The 16549-nt window shown below is 42.0% G+C and overlaps 1 protein-coding gene across 1 annotated transcript in view; it reads right to left on the minus strand.

Annotated features, from left to right (window-relative positions):
* Positions 1 to 3445: 3445 nt before the first annotated feature.
* PSME3IP1 (proteasome activator subunit 3 interacting protein 1) overlaps positions 3446 to 16549 on the minus strand; it is a 38240-nt gene continuing 25136 nt past the window's right edge. Inside the window, exon 7 of the mRNA XM_052656181.1 lies at positions 3446 to 4087. Coding sequence (XP_052512141.1) covers positions 3870 to 4087 — 218 coding nt within the window. The 3' untranslated portion in view covers positions 3446 to 3869. The remainder of the gene's footprint in view (positions 4088 to 16549) is intronic.

The following is a 16549-nucleotide window of genomic DNA, read 5'->3' on the forward strand; positions in this document are numbered from 1 at the left end:
ATACCAGCTTGTATATTTGAAACTTGCTAAGGCAGCAGACCTCAAATGCTGTCATCACAAGAAAAAGATGGTTTGGTAACTGTGGTGATAGGTCACTTCACAATATACACAATATTGAATAATTATGTTGTACACCTGAAACTAATGTTATATGTCAACTGTATTTCACTAAGAACAAACCACATCTTGGTGCTATTTGGTTCTTGCACGTGGATAGCAGGATGAAAAGTGAACTCAGAAATCTGACTAAGACTCCTTCACTCCTCAGTCACTGAGGCCTGGGCACGAGCATTTGTTTTAAAGTTTCACTGAAACCACAGAAACCCAGACTTACAGGCTGAAGTTAAGATTCTGGTTCTGACATCTGCCTGTGTGACCTTGGGCGAGTCACTGAATCACTGTGAGCTTTAGCTTCCTCTATAAAATGTAGAGAAGAGCTGCTTCACGGGACTTTTTTTTCAGGATGGAAGACACTATAATCTGCAAACATCCCAAACACCCCTGGCCCGTTCACAGCGGGCCCTCAGTAAATGCTGACCAATGAACAAATCAACGTAAGGGATACGGATGTGCATGACCATGCCTAGAACTGAAGGAGACGCCTAGCCAATGACCTGAAGCTCAGAGTGGATGTTGTCTCTTGGTCATGCTGTCCATTGCTACGCGGAGCTCTGATGCTGGGCCCCATTCTGCCTGTTCGTGCTGTGACACGCCTCTCCCTAAACCCTTGCTCCAGCAGGTAAGGGAGCAAAATATCAGCCCCTGCCAGCATCACTAAGGCAAGAATGCGAGACTGAATTCTTGGTTCAACACTATGGAAGTATTGCCAAGATCTAGCCTCCCACCGAGTAGAACTCGCATTCCATACTGTTACGCCTAAGTGGGCTGGGCACGCCAAGAAATCAAGAAACATCCAAATCCAAGTGATTTTGTACGCTGCCACCAGGCTTTTTCTTTTTGTTTTCCTGGAGGGGCTTAAAGACGACAGCTGAGCCATATACCCACGGCTAGGACACCCAAGCCAAGGAACTGGGTGTGCCTGAGCAATTAACATTTAACTGAGAGGAAAGCACACAGGAGAAGCAGGCGGTTGGAGCTCTGATGGCCAGATATGACCCATCATCACGTCAGTGTTCAAGCTACAACTGAGGAATGCCAGCAGGACAGACAAACCTGCCATAAATCACTACTCACAGAAACTCTGGACACCCTACCCAGATGGGGGAGGCCGAGGATAACTACTACCATTAGGATGGCTACCATTTACTGAGCACCAGGTACCACACCAAGTATCTAATCCAAATCATCTTTCACCCTCACTTGTGAAGCTAGTATCCTTATTCCTATCTACCAAGGAGGAAACTGAGGCTCGGAGAGGTTAAGGACTTCGCCCAAGTGACTCAGCTAGTAAAAATGTCTGGCTCCAAGCACAAAGCCACTGTGATATATCCACAGAAGGCAAAACCAGGTTGGGATTCCTGGGAGGTAGCCAGAAGGGAATAACCCACAAGGTGAAGACTGAAAGAAATGAGGATGCAAGGGACTAGCCTAAGCCACTCCTCATTAGGGGTTTGACTTTCAGTCTAGAATGCTCCTGAAAAAGTCTAGAATGCCCTCCCAACTCTGGGTTTGAGAAGTCAGCCTTCTCTCCTCCTGGGCACAGGGCTGGCAACAGCATTCCTCATAGACAAGCCTTCTCCCTCACATGGTTCAAAGTTGTAAGAAGACTACCACTCAGGACAATGCAACAGGTTTTAAGAAGCCACCCCAAACCCCACTTTTATTCCTTATTATCTGGTTATAAAATCCTAATTATCTACCAAGGCAGGAGAGCTGCATTTTGTGATTTAGGCAGTGTTTCCTTCTATCTTTGGTTTTCCTGTTCTTTGGGTTTGAAACACACAGTCTACACTAGATGTTTTTCCAGGGGAGCTTCCTCCACTAGGCAAACCAGACCCTGCTTTGCTACTGGTAGTTTCTACAGAACTCATGTCTCAGCTCCAGGGCTCTCCACTAACAGGTATGGGGAAAAATGATTACCGGTCATCTTCAACTGCTCTTGTGACATAAAGAGCAGAAATCGCAGTCTGAAGAGTCTCAACCTCCTCGACACAATCTAGCTGTTACAATGGATGGGGAGGGAGTTGGATGCACAAGCTCCAGTACAGGAAAAGCAAGATCTTGTTCTCTGACAGGTGGATTAGCTTTCAAAGTAATGGAGGCTTTTAATCCATGCAAACCTTTTTCAGCTTCTCCCAACATCAACAGAGGCCATGAGGCATAGTAATGGCCTCTGAAAAGTCAAACCACATGAAGATCGTGACTTTGGCTTCTCTGTCTGCCTCCTGAGATGATCCGAGTTTGCCCTGGGTACAGGCTGTAATAACAGGAGCACAATCGCAGGAACAATGAAGCACAGGCAGAAGGTGCCTACAGTTTTACCTCAGTCTTGTTTGTTAGGATGGAGCTGATGCGCCTGTACTGACAGTCAGGAACAATTAGCACAGAGTAGCTCTGAAAAGGAAAAAGAATTCACAAGGCATCGGTTATGGGTGAAGGGAAGTCGCCATCTGCCAGCGGGCACCAGTGTGTCAGTGCTTTGGGAGGGAAAAGGGGTGGGCTGGAAGAGATCCAAGGGCCTCTCTGCCCACGATAAAACAGAGTAGCTTCTCTGCCTGCCAGCATCACAGTGTCAACACATTCTGTGTGTGTGTCTCTGTCTCACACCCAAGGGAAGTAGAAACAACTGACGTACAAACCCAAGGGAAGAAAGAACTCCATGGGTTCATTCCTCTGAAGCAGGGAAGCCTCCAGACTGCTGCTGTTAAAAGCTAATGGTCACCTCTGTCCTCAATGCCTCCATACCTTGTCTCCTCCTGTCCTTCCTTCCCTCCCAAAGGGAGAGCCGCTGCCCCCCTTTAGGAGAGGGGTGGAACAGCACCTCCGGGTCTCGGCTGCTCTGAATGGGAAGAGCAGAGCAGGAAGGGCAGCAGACCAAAGCAGAGGAAAGGACGAGGGCGGCACCTTTAGGTTAGAAACAGCTTCCACAGTTGAAGACACAACTATAAATGTATCCAACAGACAGGGTGGTGTCCCACTGACTGGCAATATTAAAATCAGGAGCTGCGAGAAATAAGTCATCTTGTCCACACACTATCAGTACTTCTGATTTCTGGCTACAACAAAATAAGGCCTATGTTTGTTTCTCTAAGATTTAGAATCTTAAGTGGGATTAGATGGAGGGAGAAGGAATAGCCAAAGGTATGAAAAAACTTATCAATGAACAATAAGTGTTAAGTGACACCCCCTGTGGACGTAATTTAGAATCTTTACTTAGTCACACAACATCAAGAATCAGCTACTTCCAGGGCCTTGCACGCTGTTCCATTACTAGGGCTCTCCTCTCCCCACCCCCGCCTGCCACACACTCCACAATGCAATATAATCACTTAGAATGTTTAAATGATATCTATTCAATAAACTGTCCCTGCTTCTTAATGATGTTGGAAAAGAAAAAAAAAAAAAAGAAAAGAAAAAACAAGAAGGCAACAGAATCCAAATTCTTTGTAAGCTGCATGGTACCTATCTTCCCAGGGTGTTTTTGGTGAAATTTTGGCTGGGCTGAAATCTGCATCAGTGCGGACAGAGGTTGCAGGACTGGCCTGGGCATCTGGACCGGAGTAGAAAGAGAAACCAAACACAAGTCTGGCCACAAGTGGATTCTGGCACATTCTTAGATGCAGTTAAAAATGTCACGGTGCGCATAAGGAGCAGGCAAAGGAGTTTTCTGTGGGAAGTAATGCCTGTAGGCAGAATAAACTGTCCAGTCTACTCGTGGGGAGGAGCACCCTGCGGTGAAAACAGAGGAGCTAGGGGGCCTCGAGGAAGGTGTTGGTTCGGAAGATGGAGGAGACAATCTTGCCCGTGGCGTTGATGGTGCCTTCGCTGTCTGAGCTGGACTCAGAGTCGCTGCTCCCGGAGTAGGCGCCCAGGCCTGGGAGGATGCCGATACAGACGGCCGCGGACGGGCAGTGGATGGAGGGACTGCTCAGGGAGGTGCTTCCCAGAGACACGCAGGACGGAGCTTCTGCAAAAAAGCAGGGGGGACTGTTACTTCAGCACCCTTTTCCAAAGTTGATAGCCTGCTTTCCATGCATTGAGGACTTCACATTTGGAAGCCTCAAAACAACACTATGCAGTCAACACTATCATCACACTCATCTCAAAGTTGTGCACCTCATTTGCAATTGAGAAAACTAAAGCCACAGCAGAGAACATTTTAAGACCATGTAGGATGTCACCAAGTAGTTGAGGCTCTTCTCGCCCAAGGAAACCCACTGTCATGGCCTCACCTCCACGACAAAAAGCCTCAAAGTAGGTTAGAGGAAAAGTTAAGGACTCTCCTCCACTCCCCCTTCTTCTTCCCTGTTTCAGCCTTATTTAATCACTGAAACAACCTGGTATGTAGGGATCCCCCATTTTGCTGATGAGGGAGGTCCAAAGACCCGCCTAAAGTTAAAGGCCACTTAGGGCAGAAAACATTACACTAAGCCTGAATCAAAAGATAATGTTCTAAAATGTTCCCAGAGCTCACTCCACAGTACGGCTGGAGTTCAACTCATTGTCTCAGGCTGACAAGCACATTACCTTCTAGGGTTTTGCCTTAACAAGCCCCTGCTGCTGCTGTTGCCGCGTCGCTTCAGTCGTGTCCGACTCTGTGCAACCCCATAGACGGCAGTCCACCAGGCTCCCCCATCCCTGGGATTCTCCAGGCAAGAACACTGGAGTGGGTTGCCATTTCCTTCTCCAATGCATGAAAGTGAAAAGTAAACGTGAAGTCGCTCAGTCGTGTCCAACTCCTAGCGACCCAACAAGCCCCTAACACCTCATATAAATGCGAAAAGGATACACTGATCCAAGTAGATGAAATGAGGAGTAAGTAAAAAAACCACTGAGAAGCAGACAGAGATCTCAACCAGCCAGTACACACAGTTCACTTGCTCATACAGGAATTACCAATAAGGAAAAAGGAAGCTGCTAAAGATAAGCAATGTGAAAACATGGAGATGCAAAAGAGTGACATGAGAGCTGACAATGACTGCAGAAGAGGTGGTAACAAGGTTACAAAAAAGCAGGCAAATATTTACAATTAGTATCACAAAAGCCAACTTCTTTATGATATAAAAATTATTCCAAAACCAACAACCGATCAACAACTACATAGAAAAGCAGACAGAAGACACAGTTCACCAAAAAAGAAACAAATGACTTTAAAGCATAAACAATATGTAAGGAGGAATAGGCATTCATACATGTTGCTGAGGGAATGTAGGACAATGTGGCCATGTTCTTCACACTTAAATGATATTCAAGCAACACTGTTGATAACAGAAACCAAAAGGTGCATTAATAGAGGACCAATGTAAGGGACTAGTATCCAGCCATTAAGAGTAGAGCATCTCTGTGTGTACTGGTATTCAATGATCTCTAAGATAAAATAACTTTTCATTCCACACTCTTTCGTCCCTTTTCAATTTGTTATTATGTGCATCAGTTCAGTCGCTCAGTCGTGGCCGACTCTTTGCGACCCCATGAATCACAGCACACCAGGCCTCCCTGTCCATCACCAACTTCCGGAGTTCACTCAGACTCATATGACTACCTAATCCACACAATTTTTAAGAAAGCCAAATGCAAAAATTTAAAGAGTATCGTAGGGTACTTAATTAGGAAGGACAGCCCCTCTAGCTCCATAACTCCTGTATTATAGCCAGGAAGGCTATAGAAGACTGACAGTCCTAATGTGTCTCTTCTCCTTATCCACATTCTCTTCAGACTGGAAGTCTCCAGAAGGTAAGGGCCCTTTTCTCTATCCCATCCCCTGGGCACAGAGCAGGACAACATTCATAAAGTGTGAGATTGCAGGAAAATGAATTACAGAGTTTCACTGCAAATGGCTAGATTTTGGAGGTGGGAGTGAGGAGAATGTGAAAATTTAGGACATAATATCAAACTATATCTCATTCATTACCTGAACATTCATTGTACTACTATGCTCACACATACAATGACACTTTCAGCATTTTGTGAGAAACTTTTGTTTAAAACAAAACCCTGATATCATAAGGGCATGAACCAGTTACTCAGAAAAGTAATTTGTGTGGGAGAAGGCAATGGCACCCCACTCCAGTACTCCTGCCTGGAAAATCCCATGGACGGAGGAGCCTGGTAGGCTGCAGTCCATGGGGTGGCTAAGAGTCGGACACCACTGAGCAACTTCACTTTCACTTTTCACTTTCATGCATTGGAGAAGGAAATGGCAACCCACTCCAGAGTTCTTGCCTGGAGAATCCCAGGGATGGGGAAGCCTGATGGGCTGCTGTCTATGGGGTTGCACAGAGTCGGACACGACTGAAGTGACTCAGCAGCATTCAGTGAGATGTGTCATTTTATTAAGTATTTCAAGGGTGAATTGAATTTTAGAAAAGAAGGGTCAAGTTCACAGCACCTGTGGAGGACTAGAGCTGACCTAAAGGAAAGATGGAAGCCAGCCACAGAAATGTAACCAAAGGAATCGGGACCATGATGGCATTAGCAAAGTTTAAGTGAAAGAACCAAATCTCCCAATTATCTAGGAAGTTTCAAGAAATAAAAGAGATGGCAGCTCTAACAAATTTCATTCCAAAAGCAGTTAAATGCCCACAGAGAACAAGATGGTGCCCTCCGATCTCACCCATTTGGTGAAGTTTCCTGCCAACTTCTGCAGGACCACATTATCATACTAAACTGACGCTGAAAATTACTAATGGAGAACATTCCTGGGATTCAGACAGATGCGTGACATGAGAGTAGATGGGGCCAACTTGTACATTCACTGGGTCTGCTCAGAGCTTAAGCCAGCGCCTCCAGTGGGGAAGCCTGAATCTCCATAAGGACCACAGAGCTATCTTCTGGGGGACTCAAGGGACAAAGCTTTCTATTGACCAAGGTCAAGACTCTAAAGCTTCAGGGGACAGTCTTCTCACCGGGCCTTAGCTCCTAGCAAGAGGATATTTCTTGTCCAGTTTCTAAAATAAGAATGAAAGGGCAGGAAGAAGAATAGCAAAGAAAAGATGGCTCTTAAACACAATTTGTCTGCCTTTAGAGAGTTTAAAGAAGCCCACAAGTTTTCCTTTCCACTGACTGATGCAGATAGTTCCTATCAGTGTATAAGCACCAGATATAGGGCTCCCTGGTAACTAGTTGTAATACATTTTAGATTTCTATTGACACTTTACACACAGTATATATACTTACCCTATTTAAGCAGCCACAGTTTAGCAAGTTTCCTATGTATTAAAAAGATCCCAGTTAAAATGAACTCTTACATCACTGATGGGAATATAAACTGGAACAACTTCTTAGCAAGGGCAATTCAACAATATTATCTAAACTAAGAATTGATGCTTTTGAACTGTGGTGTTGGGAGAAGACTCTTGAGAGTCCCTTGGACTGCAAGGAGATCCAACCAGTCCATTCTAAAGGAGATCAGTCCTAGGTGTTCTTTGGAAGGAATGAGCTGAAGCTGAAACTCCAACACTTTGGCCACCTCATACAAAGAGTTGACTCATTGGAAAAGACTCTGATGCTGGGAGGGACTGGGGGCAGGAGGAGAAGGGGACGACAGAGGATGAGATGGCTGGATGGCATCACTGACTCGATGGACCTGAGTCTGAGTGAACTCCGGGAGTTGGTGATGGACAGGGAGGCCTGGTGTGCTGCGATCCATGGGGTCGCAAAGAGTTGGACACGACTGAGCGACCGAACTGAACTGAACAAATGTATATCTGACTCAATAATTTTATGTAAAAAACGATGGATGCACAGGGTTATTTAATGAAACATCACATTAGAAAATGAATAAAAACAATCTAAATGTTAATCAATAAAAAAAACTAATACACTATGGTACAACCATACTATGGATTACATAGCCTTAAACAGGAATAAAGAAGCTCTTTATGCATAAGTATGCTATGACTCCCAAGGTAACTAAGCAACAAACAGAAGCATATGTTAATTAAGATAATGATAGGAAATGCGAAACAACATATGAAGTAATCTTACCAAAAAATCAACTTGAATTGATCAAGCTCTAGATCTAATTACCATTTTACACAAAACACAGGGTATAAAGGAATACCATGGGGATGCAATTAGCAAAACTAGAGGGTAAAAAACTCTACAAGACAGAGACCCAGTTTATTTGCAAGTAAAATATAAAGGAAACAAAAATAAAGAAAAAGGAAGAACCCACAGGTTAAATGAAACTTAAAAGACATATTAGTCTACTGTTAAGATGCTGTAAGATGGCAATATTCCCAAACTGATCTACAGATGTGAACAATCCCTATCAAAATCCCAGCTGCCTTTTTCATAGAAACTGACTAGTTGATCCCAAAATTCAAACAGAAATGTAAAGGACCTCAAGTAGCCAAAATGATCTTGAAAAAGAACAAACGTGTGGGACTAACACTTTCCAGTTTCAAAACTTCCAAGACCAGAATGATCAAAACTGCGTATGGGGCTTCCCTGACGGTCCAGTGGTTAGGACTCTGGGCCCTCACAAGCCGTGGAGCACAAACAAACAACAAGTTAAAAATGTGTGGTGACAGCGTAAGAACAGCTATATAAATCAATGGAAGAGAAAAGACAGTCCAGAAACAAACCCATACATGTTGTTCAACTGATTTTCAACAAGCGTCACAACAATTCAGTGGAGGGAAGAAGTCCTTTCAGCATACTTTTGAGTCAAAAAACTAACACAAAATGGGTCAAAGATCAAAATTTAAGAGCTAAAACTATAAAACTCTCCAAAAAAATTTAAGTGTAAATCTTCATGACCATGAATTAGGCAATAGTTTCTTAGATATGACTCTTAAAAGTACAAGCAACCGAAGAAAAATAAATTGATGGCATCAAAATTTAAAACTTTTGTGCTCCAAAGAACATTATCACATGTTCTTTCTATATGACCCACAGAGAGACAATATTTGTAAATCACCTCTCTGACAAATAGTGTAGCATCTAGAACATATAAAGAACTCTTATAACTCAGCAATAAAAAGAAAAATAACCCAATTCTAAAGTAGGCTCAGGATATGAGTATATATTTCTCCAAAGAAGATAAACCAAAGGTCATTAAGTACACAATGCCAACATCATTAGTCATTAGGGAAACTCCAATCAGAACTATAATAAACGATCACTTCATACCCATAGGATGGGTATAAGAAAGACAGTAACAAGTGTTCTATTTTTTTATTCTTCTTTTTTTGTGTGCCATATGACATGTGAGATCTTAGTTCCCTGACCAGGAATGGAACCCATGCGCCCTGTGTAGAAATGCAAAGTCTTAACCACCAGACCACCAGAGAAGTTTCTGTAATGAGTATTGATAAGGATGTGAAGAAACTGGACCCTCACATATACTGCTGGTGGTATATAAAAATGGTGCAGTGACTGTGGAAAACAGTTTGGCAGCTCCTGAAAAGTTAAGCATGGATTTACTATATGACCCAGCCAATTCCACAACTAGGTATACTCCCAACAGAATTGAAAATAGCTGTTTACACAACTTGGGCATGAATGTTCGTAACAGCATGGGTCCTAAAAGCCCAAATGTGGAAACAACCCAAATGTTCATCAATTGATGAGTGGACAAAAATGTATCATACAATGGGATATTCAGTTGTAAAAAGTACTGATACATGCCACAGCATGAACTATGAAAACATATTAAGTGAAAAGAAGTCAGACACAAAAGGTCATAGGTTGCATGATTCCACTTACATAAAATTTTCCAGAAAAGGCAAATCCAGAGAGACAGAAAGTAGACTGATGATTGCTAGGGCTCGGGAGAGGGAAGAATAGGGAATAACTGCTAATGGGCATGGGTGGGGCTTCATTTTTGGCATGACAAAATGTTCTGGGATTAGACACTGGTGATAAATACACATTATTAAAACCCACTAAACTGTCTCCTTTAAAAGGGTGAATTTTATGGTATGTGAATTATATCTGAATCATTTTTTTAAGCCATGTAAACCAAATACAATGTCTAATCCTTCCTTGGATACTGACTTTTAAAAAACCAATTGTCAGATCAGAATTCAAATGGCAGAGTACCAGGACATGGAACTCACCTCTTCCCACAAATGTATCAAGAATACATCTATAAATGGAACAATCTCACAGAACACCTACTGAACACTGACAGAAAATCTCAAACACCTGAAAAGACAAGACAGATTTCTAGGTAACCAGTTAGTACAAAAGGAAAACGAAAAGAAGTGGGACATGTCCTGCACCCCTGGGAGGGAGCTGAAGGAGAACAGAAGTTCTGGTGCCTTGGGAAGTCCCCTCACCAGCAAGGAGGTCACCTGGGACGAAAAAGAGGCTCAGATGAAAGCACAACAACGAGTTAGTGGCAGGCAGGAGAGAGACTTACAGAGATGGTCTGTGCCACCATCCTGTATGCTCCAGCCTAAGACACATGTCTGCTGGTATGGATGGGAGCTGGGTATTGGAATGCAGGCTCCAGAGGACAGACCCAGGGAGAGGACTGCTGTTGACTGTGCAGAGACAGCTTGAAGGGGGTAAAGTGTAGGGCACAAAAACCAGGAGTGTAACGGGAAGAATCCTAGGCCACCAGAGAAGCTAAGCACCATTGTTAATCAGCATGTGAAAGAGAGGGGGTGGGGTTGCCACTGCAGCCTCTTTCCTCACTTGCCGGCTCCTGCTTCCTCTCCTCCAGGAGAGGGCCCGCCCAGGTAGGCTCCAGCGAGCTGGCCACTGCCTCAGCAGTCCTGGGAGTAGACGCTCGTGGGGTGCCCAACAGAGGTGTGGCTGAAATCACAGCTGAGCCCCCAGGGATCACGGGACTTAGAAAGCAGAGCTGAAATCTTTCCCCACAACTGCACAAACCACAGATTTACACCTCTACGGCTGGCTTTGTGAATTCAGTGTCTGTGGAACATCTGAATGGACAACTGCTGCTCCTGAGACCAGGAAGGGCTAGGGTCTGAGCTGCCTGCACAGCTCCCACAGAGGGTCCAGATGTGCAACTACTGAAGTCCTGGGACCTGACTTCAGTGGATCTGCATTGGAGGCTTTGTGAAAACAAAGCCTGAGAGGCACCAGGGCCGACTGCCAGGATACTCACAGTTGAGGTGGGGCAGAGGGTGGTGCCAACGACAGTACACTTTGTGAGCCCACAACAGGTGAAGAGTGACACAGCACAGCACACACAGGTGATCAGCTCTAACAGAAAATACTCAGTGACTCCTCTCCCAGTGGGAACACTCTAATCCCAGGTACTTCACACCACAGATCAGAAATGCAGCTCAGGGGGCTTTCCCTGATCTGCCTTGCAATACCAAGGACAGGGGTTCGATCTCTGGTTTGGGAAGATTCCACATATCACAGGGCAACTAAGCCCCCATGCCATATCTACTGAGCCCGCGAGCTGCAATGACTGATGCTCATGCGTCTTAGAGCTGGTGCTCCATAACAAGAGAAGCCACTGCAATGAGCAGCTCGTGTACCACAACTAGAGAGTAGCCCCATCTCACCACAACTAGAGAAAGCCCATTCACAGCAACAAAGACCCAACATAGCCAAAAAGAAGATAAATAAATAGATTTTTAAAAAGAAATGCAGCTCAGAAATAGAGCTGGGGGCTTCTACTCCAACAACTAGGGAGCAGATCCTGCCCCAGACAGGGCAGTGACAACCAGAGAGCAAAAGGGAGGCCACGCTCAATATCCAGTGCCGGCTCCAGTCACCACAATATCAGTCACACCTCCTCTCAAGGGGACAATGCCAGCATACACTAAGGAAAGAGGTGGCAGGCATCCAATACTAAAAACAGCCCTCACATCAAAAAAAATTAAACCCACGCAGGCTACAAAGGGTTGTTCCCACATAAAAATAGGCCTCCAAGACTACAGTAGGTAATTGCTTCTCCTAAATTCATAGAGCAAGAGAAATGTAAGTAAAATGAGGAAGCAGAGGAATCACTCCCAATTAAAGATCAAGAGAATTCCCCTTAAAAGAGCAAACAATGAAACAGACCTCTTCAGTCTGACAGACACCAAGTTCAAAATGGAGATAATGAAAATACTGAAGGAATTAAGAATATCAACAGAAATATAGATTACTACAAAAAGGAATTAGAAACGACGAGGAGGAGCCAAGAAAAATTAGAGAATTCATTTGACGAGATAAAAGCTGAACTAAAGGCTAAGAAAAGCAGAATGAATAATGCAGAAAAATGGATGTGATCTAGAAGAAAAAATAATGGAAATCACTCAATTAGAACTGCAAATTAAAAAAAAGAGGAAGCAATTTAAGAGACCTACGGGATAATATAAAGCATAATAGGGATCCCATAAGGAGAAGAAAAAGAAAGGGAGATTGAAAATGTACTTGAAGAAATTATGGCTGAAAACTTCTCAAACCAAAAGAAAAAAAAAAAGATATCCAGATACAGGAAACACAGAAGGTCCCAAACAAGATAAACCCTAACAGACCTACATCAAAATGTATTATAATAAAAATAGCATAAGCTGAAGATAAAGAGGATTCTAAAGGGAGCAAAAGAAAAATAAAATTAATTACAAGGGAACACCTATAAGGCTATCAGCTAATTTCTCTACAGAAACAATGCAGGCCAGAAGGGAATGGCAAGATATATTTGAACTCCAGAAAAGGAAATATCTGCAACCTAGGATATTCAACCCAGCAAGATTATCATTCAGAACAGAGGGAGAGAGGAAGAATTTCTCAGATAAGCAAAAAGTAAAAGAATACAGCAATACTAAACCTGTCTTAAAAAAAGAAATACTGAAAGGTCAGCTCAAAATAGAAAAGTAGTAAGAATCTATAGGGAGGAAAAAATCACAACGGGAAATAAATCACTTAAGTAAGACATTACACAGATTTTAAAATATTTAAAACTTTCTCTGCCATGATAACCACAATAAACAGCAAAAGGATGACCATGAAGATGCAACAGAGGACATCAAAATCATAAAATGTGGGAGAGGAAAGTAAGAAAACATGGATTTTTTAAAATATATATAATGTGTTTGAGTCTACATGGCCACCAGTCGAAAGCAAGAAGATAAAGAAGGGGTTAACATACTTGAAAAACAGGGCAACCACAAATCAAAAACCTACAACAGATTCACAAAATCCAAAAAGAAGAGAACATAAGCATAATGGACAAAAGGAAAAACAAAAAAGAGGAAGAGAAATAAAATCAACAGGAAAACAAAGTTTAAAATGGCAATGAATACATATCTATCAATAATTAAATGTCAATGAATAAGTGCTCTATCAAAAGACACAGAGTGGCAGACTGGATTAAAAAAAAACAAAAGCCTACAACATGCTGCCTACAAGAGACCCACCTTAGGACAAAGGACACCCACAGATTAAAAGTGAAGAAACGGAAAAAGTTATTTCATGCAAATGGGAACTACAAGAAAGCAAGGGTAGCAATACTTATATCAGACAAAATAGATTTTAAAACAAAGGCTATAAACAAAGATAAAGAAGCACACTATATAATGATAAACAGATCAATATAAGGAGAGGATATTACACTTGTCAACATGTATGCACCCAATATAGGAGCAACCAAATACATAAATAACATAAAAAGGGAGAAAATGATAGGAATACAGCAATAGTAGGAGACTTTAAACACCCCACTCAGCATCAATGGACACATCTTTGAGACAGAAAAAGGCAACAGAGATCCTAAATGATACAATAGAGCATTTAGACTTAATTGATATCTTCAGAACATTACATCCCCCCAAAGCAGAATACACATTCTTTTCAAGTCCACATAGAACATTCTCTAGGATTAAACACAAAAAAGCTTAAACAAATTTAAGAGTATAGAAATTACTTCAAGCATCTTTTCTGACCACAAGGGTATATAAAACTAAAAACCAACCACAGAAAAAGAAACAAGAAAAAAAAATTACAGGAAGGCTAAATAACATGACTAAAAAACCAATGGATCAGCAAAGAAATCTAGGAAGAAATTAAAGAAATATCTTGAGGCAAATGAGAATGAAAACACAACCACACAAAATCCATGGGATGCAGAAAAAGCAGCTCTTAGAAAGTTCATAGCAATACAGGCCTTCAAGACAATATAAACCAAACAGCCTAACCCACCACCTAAAAGAATGCGAGAGAGAACAAACAAAACTTAAGTCAGCAGAAGGAAGAAGAGAATAAAGATCAGAGAGGGAATAAATAAAAGAGATTTAAAAATAGGAAAAAAAAGAATAAAACCAAGAGCTGGTTCTTTGAAAGGGTAAACAAAATTGACAAACCTCTGGGCAGGCTCAATAAGACGAAAAGAGAGAAGACCCAAATAAATAAGAAATAAAAGAGGAGAAATCACAACAGATACCACAAAAATACAAAAAACCATAAGAGAATACTATGAACAATTATATGCCAACAAATCTGACAACCTCAAAGAAATGGACTACTTTCTAGAAACATACAGTCCACCAAAACTGAACCAAGAAGAAACAGATAACTTGAACAGACCAATCACTAGAAACCGAATCTGTAATAAAAAAACTCCCTACAAACAAAAGTCCAGAACCGTATGACTTCACTGGGGAATTCTACAAACATACAAAGAAAAACTTACACCTATCCTTCTCAAACTCTTCCAAAAGACTGAGGAGGAAGGAACACTACCAAAGACATCTATGAAGCCATCATCCTGATATCAAAACCAAAGACACTACCAAGAACGGAAGTTATAGGCCAGTAACTTTGATGAATATAGACACAAAAATTCTCAAACTAGCAAACAGAATCCAAAAACACATAAAAAAGGTCATACACCACGACTCAAGCTGAATTCATTCCAGGGTCATGACAATGGTTCAGTGTATTGAAATCAACGTGATTCACCACACCAACAAAAGAAAGGACAAAACCAACGTGATCATCTCAACAGATGCAGAAAAAGTATTTGATAAAAATCAACATCCATTCATGATGAAAACCCTTGCAAAAGTGAGTATAGAAAGAACATATCGCAACATAATAAAATGCTTTTATGACAAAACCACAACCAATATAATATTCAATGGTAAAAGCTGAAAACCTTTCTGCTAAAAATCTGGAACAAGACAAGGATACCCACTCTCACCACTTCTCTTCAACACAGTATTGAAAGTCTTAGCCACAGCAAATGGGAAACTAAGATCCCACAAGTCATGTGGCATAGCCAAAATAAAGAATAAGAAAATAAAACTTTCTTTAAAAAGAAAAGAAAATTGGCATGTTAAAAATTGAAAGTACATGATGGGGTTCATCATACCATTTATCTCAATATCTAAATATGTTTTAAGTTAGCTATAATAACACTTTTTTAAAAAAGAGCATATTTGTAATTGCCTATACGTTAAAGTCGGACTGTGAAGAAAGCTGAGTGCCAAAGAATTGATGTTTTTGAACTGTGGTGTTGGAGAAGACTCTTGAGAGTCCCTTGGACTGCAAGGAGATCCAACCAGTCCATTTCAAAGGAGATCAGTCCTAGGTGTTCTTTGGAAGGACTGATGCCAAAGCTGAAACTCCAATACTTTGGCCACCTCATGCAAACACTTGACTCATTGGAAAAGAGCTGGGAGGGATTGGGGGCAGGAGGAGAAGGGGACAACAGAGGATGAGATGGCTGGATGGCATCACTGACGCGATGGACGTGAGTTTGAGTGAACTCCGGGAGTTGGTGATGGACAGGGAGGCCTGGCGTGCTGCGATTCATGGGGTCGCAAAGAGTCGGACAAGACTGAGTGTCTGAACTGACACACACATAGAATAATCTGGCTCTACACATATATCCAGATATACATGCAAAAAACGTATTTCCCCCTGGGAAGGAGAATTAGATGGAAGAGGACATATAGGGAGAAGGAAAGTTCTTCACTGAAGATCCTTTTCACAAGTAAATTCTAGAACAAAAAGGTATCAGCAACAGCCCACTATTATTGGACTTCAGTATATATGTATTTTAAAATATCCATTAATTTTTGAAAGAAAAAATATATTTTAAAATATCATACAGAGTGAAGTAAGGCAGAAAGAAAAACACCAATACAGTATACTAACACATAAATATGGAATTTAGAAAGATGGTAATGATAACCCTATATTCGAGACAGCAAAAGAGACACAGATGTAAAGAACAGACTTTTGGACTCTGTGGGAGAGGGAGAGGGTGGGATGATTTGGGAGAATAGCAACGAAACATGTATACTATCATGTAAGAAACGAATTGCTAGTCTAGGTTCGATACAGGATACAGGATGCTTGGGGCTGGTGCACTGGGATGACCCAGAAAGATGAAATGGGGAGGGTGATGGGAGGGGGGTTCAGGGTTGGGAACTCATGTACACCTGTGGTGGATTCATGTCAATGTATGGCAAAACCAATACAGTATTGTAAAAAAATAAAAAATAAAAGA

This window comes from Budorcas taxicolor, chromosome 18 (assembly GCF_023091745.1).
Source record: "Budorcas taxicolor isolate Tak-1 chromosome 18, Takin1.1, whole genome shotgun sequence".
Lineage (NCBI taxonomy): Eukaryota > Metazoa > Chordata > Mammalia > Artiodactyla > Bovidae > Budorcas > Budorcas taxicolor.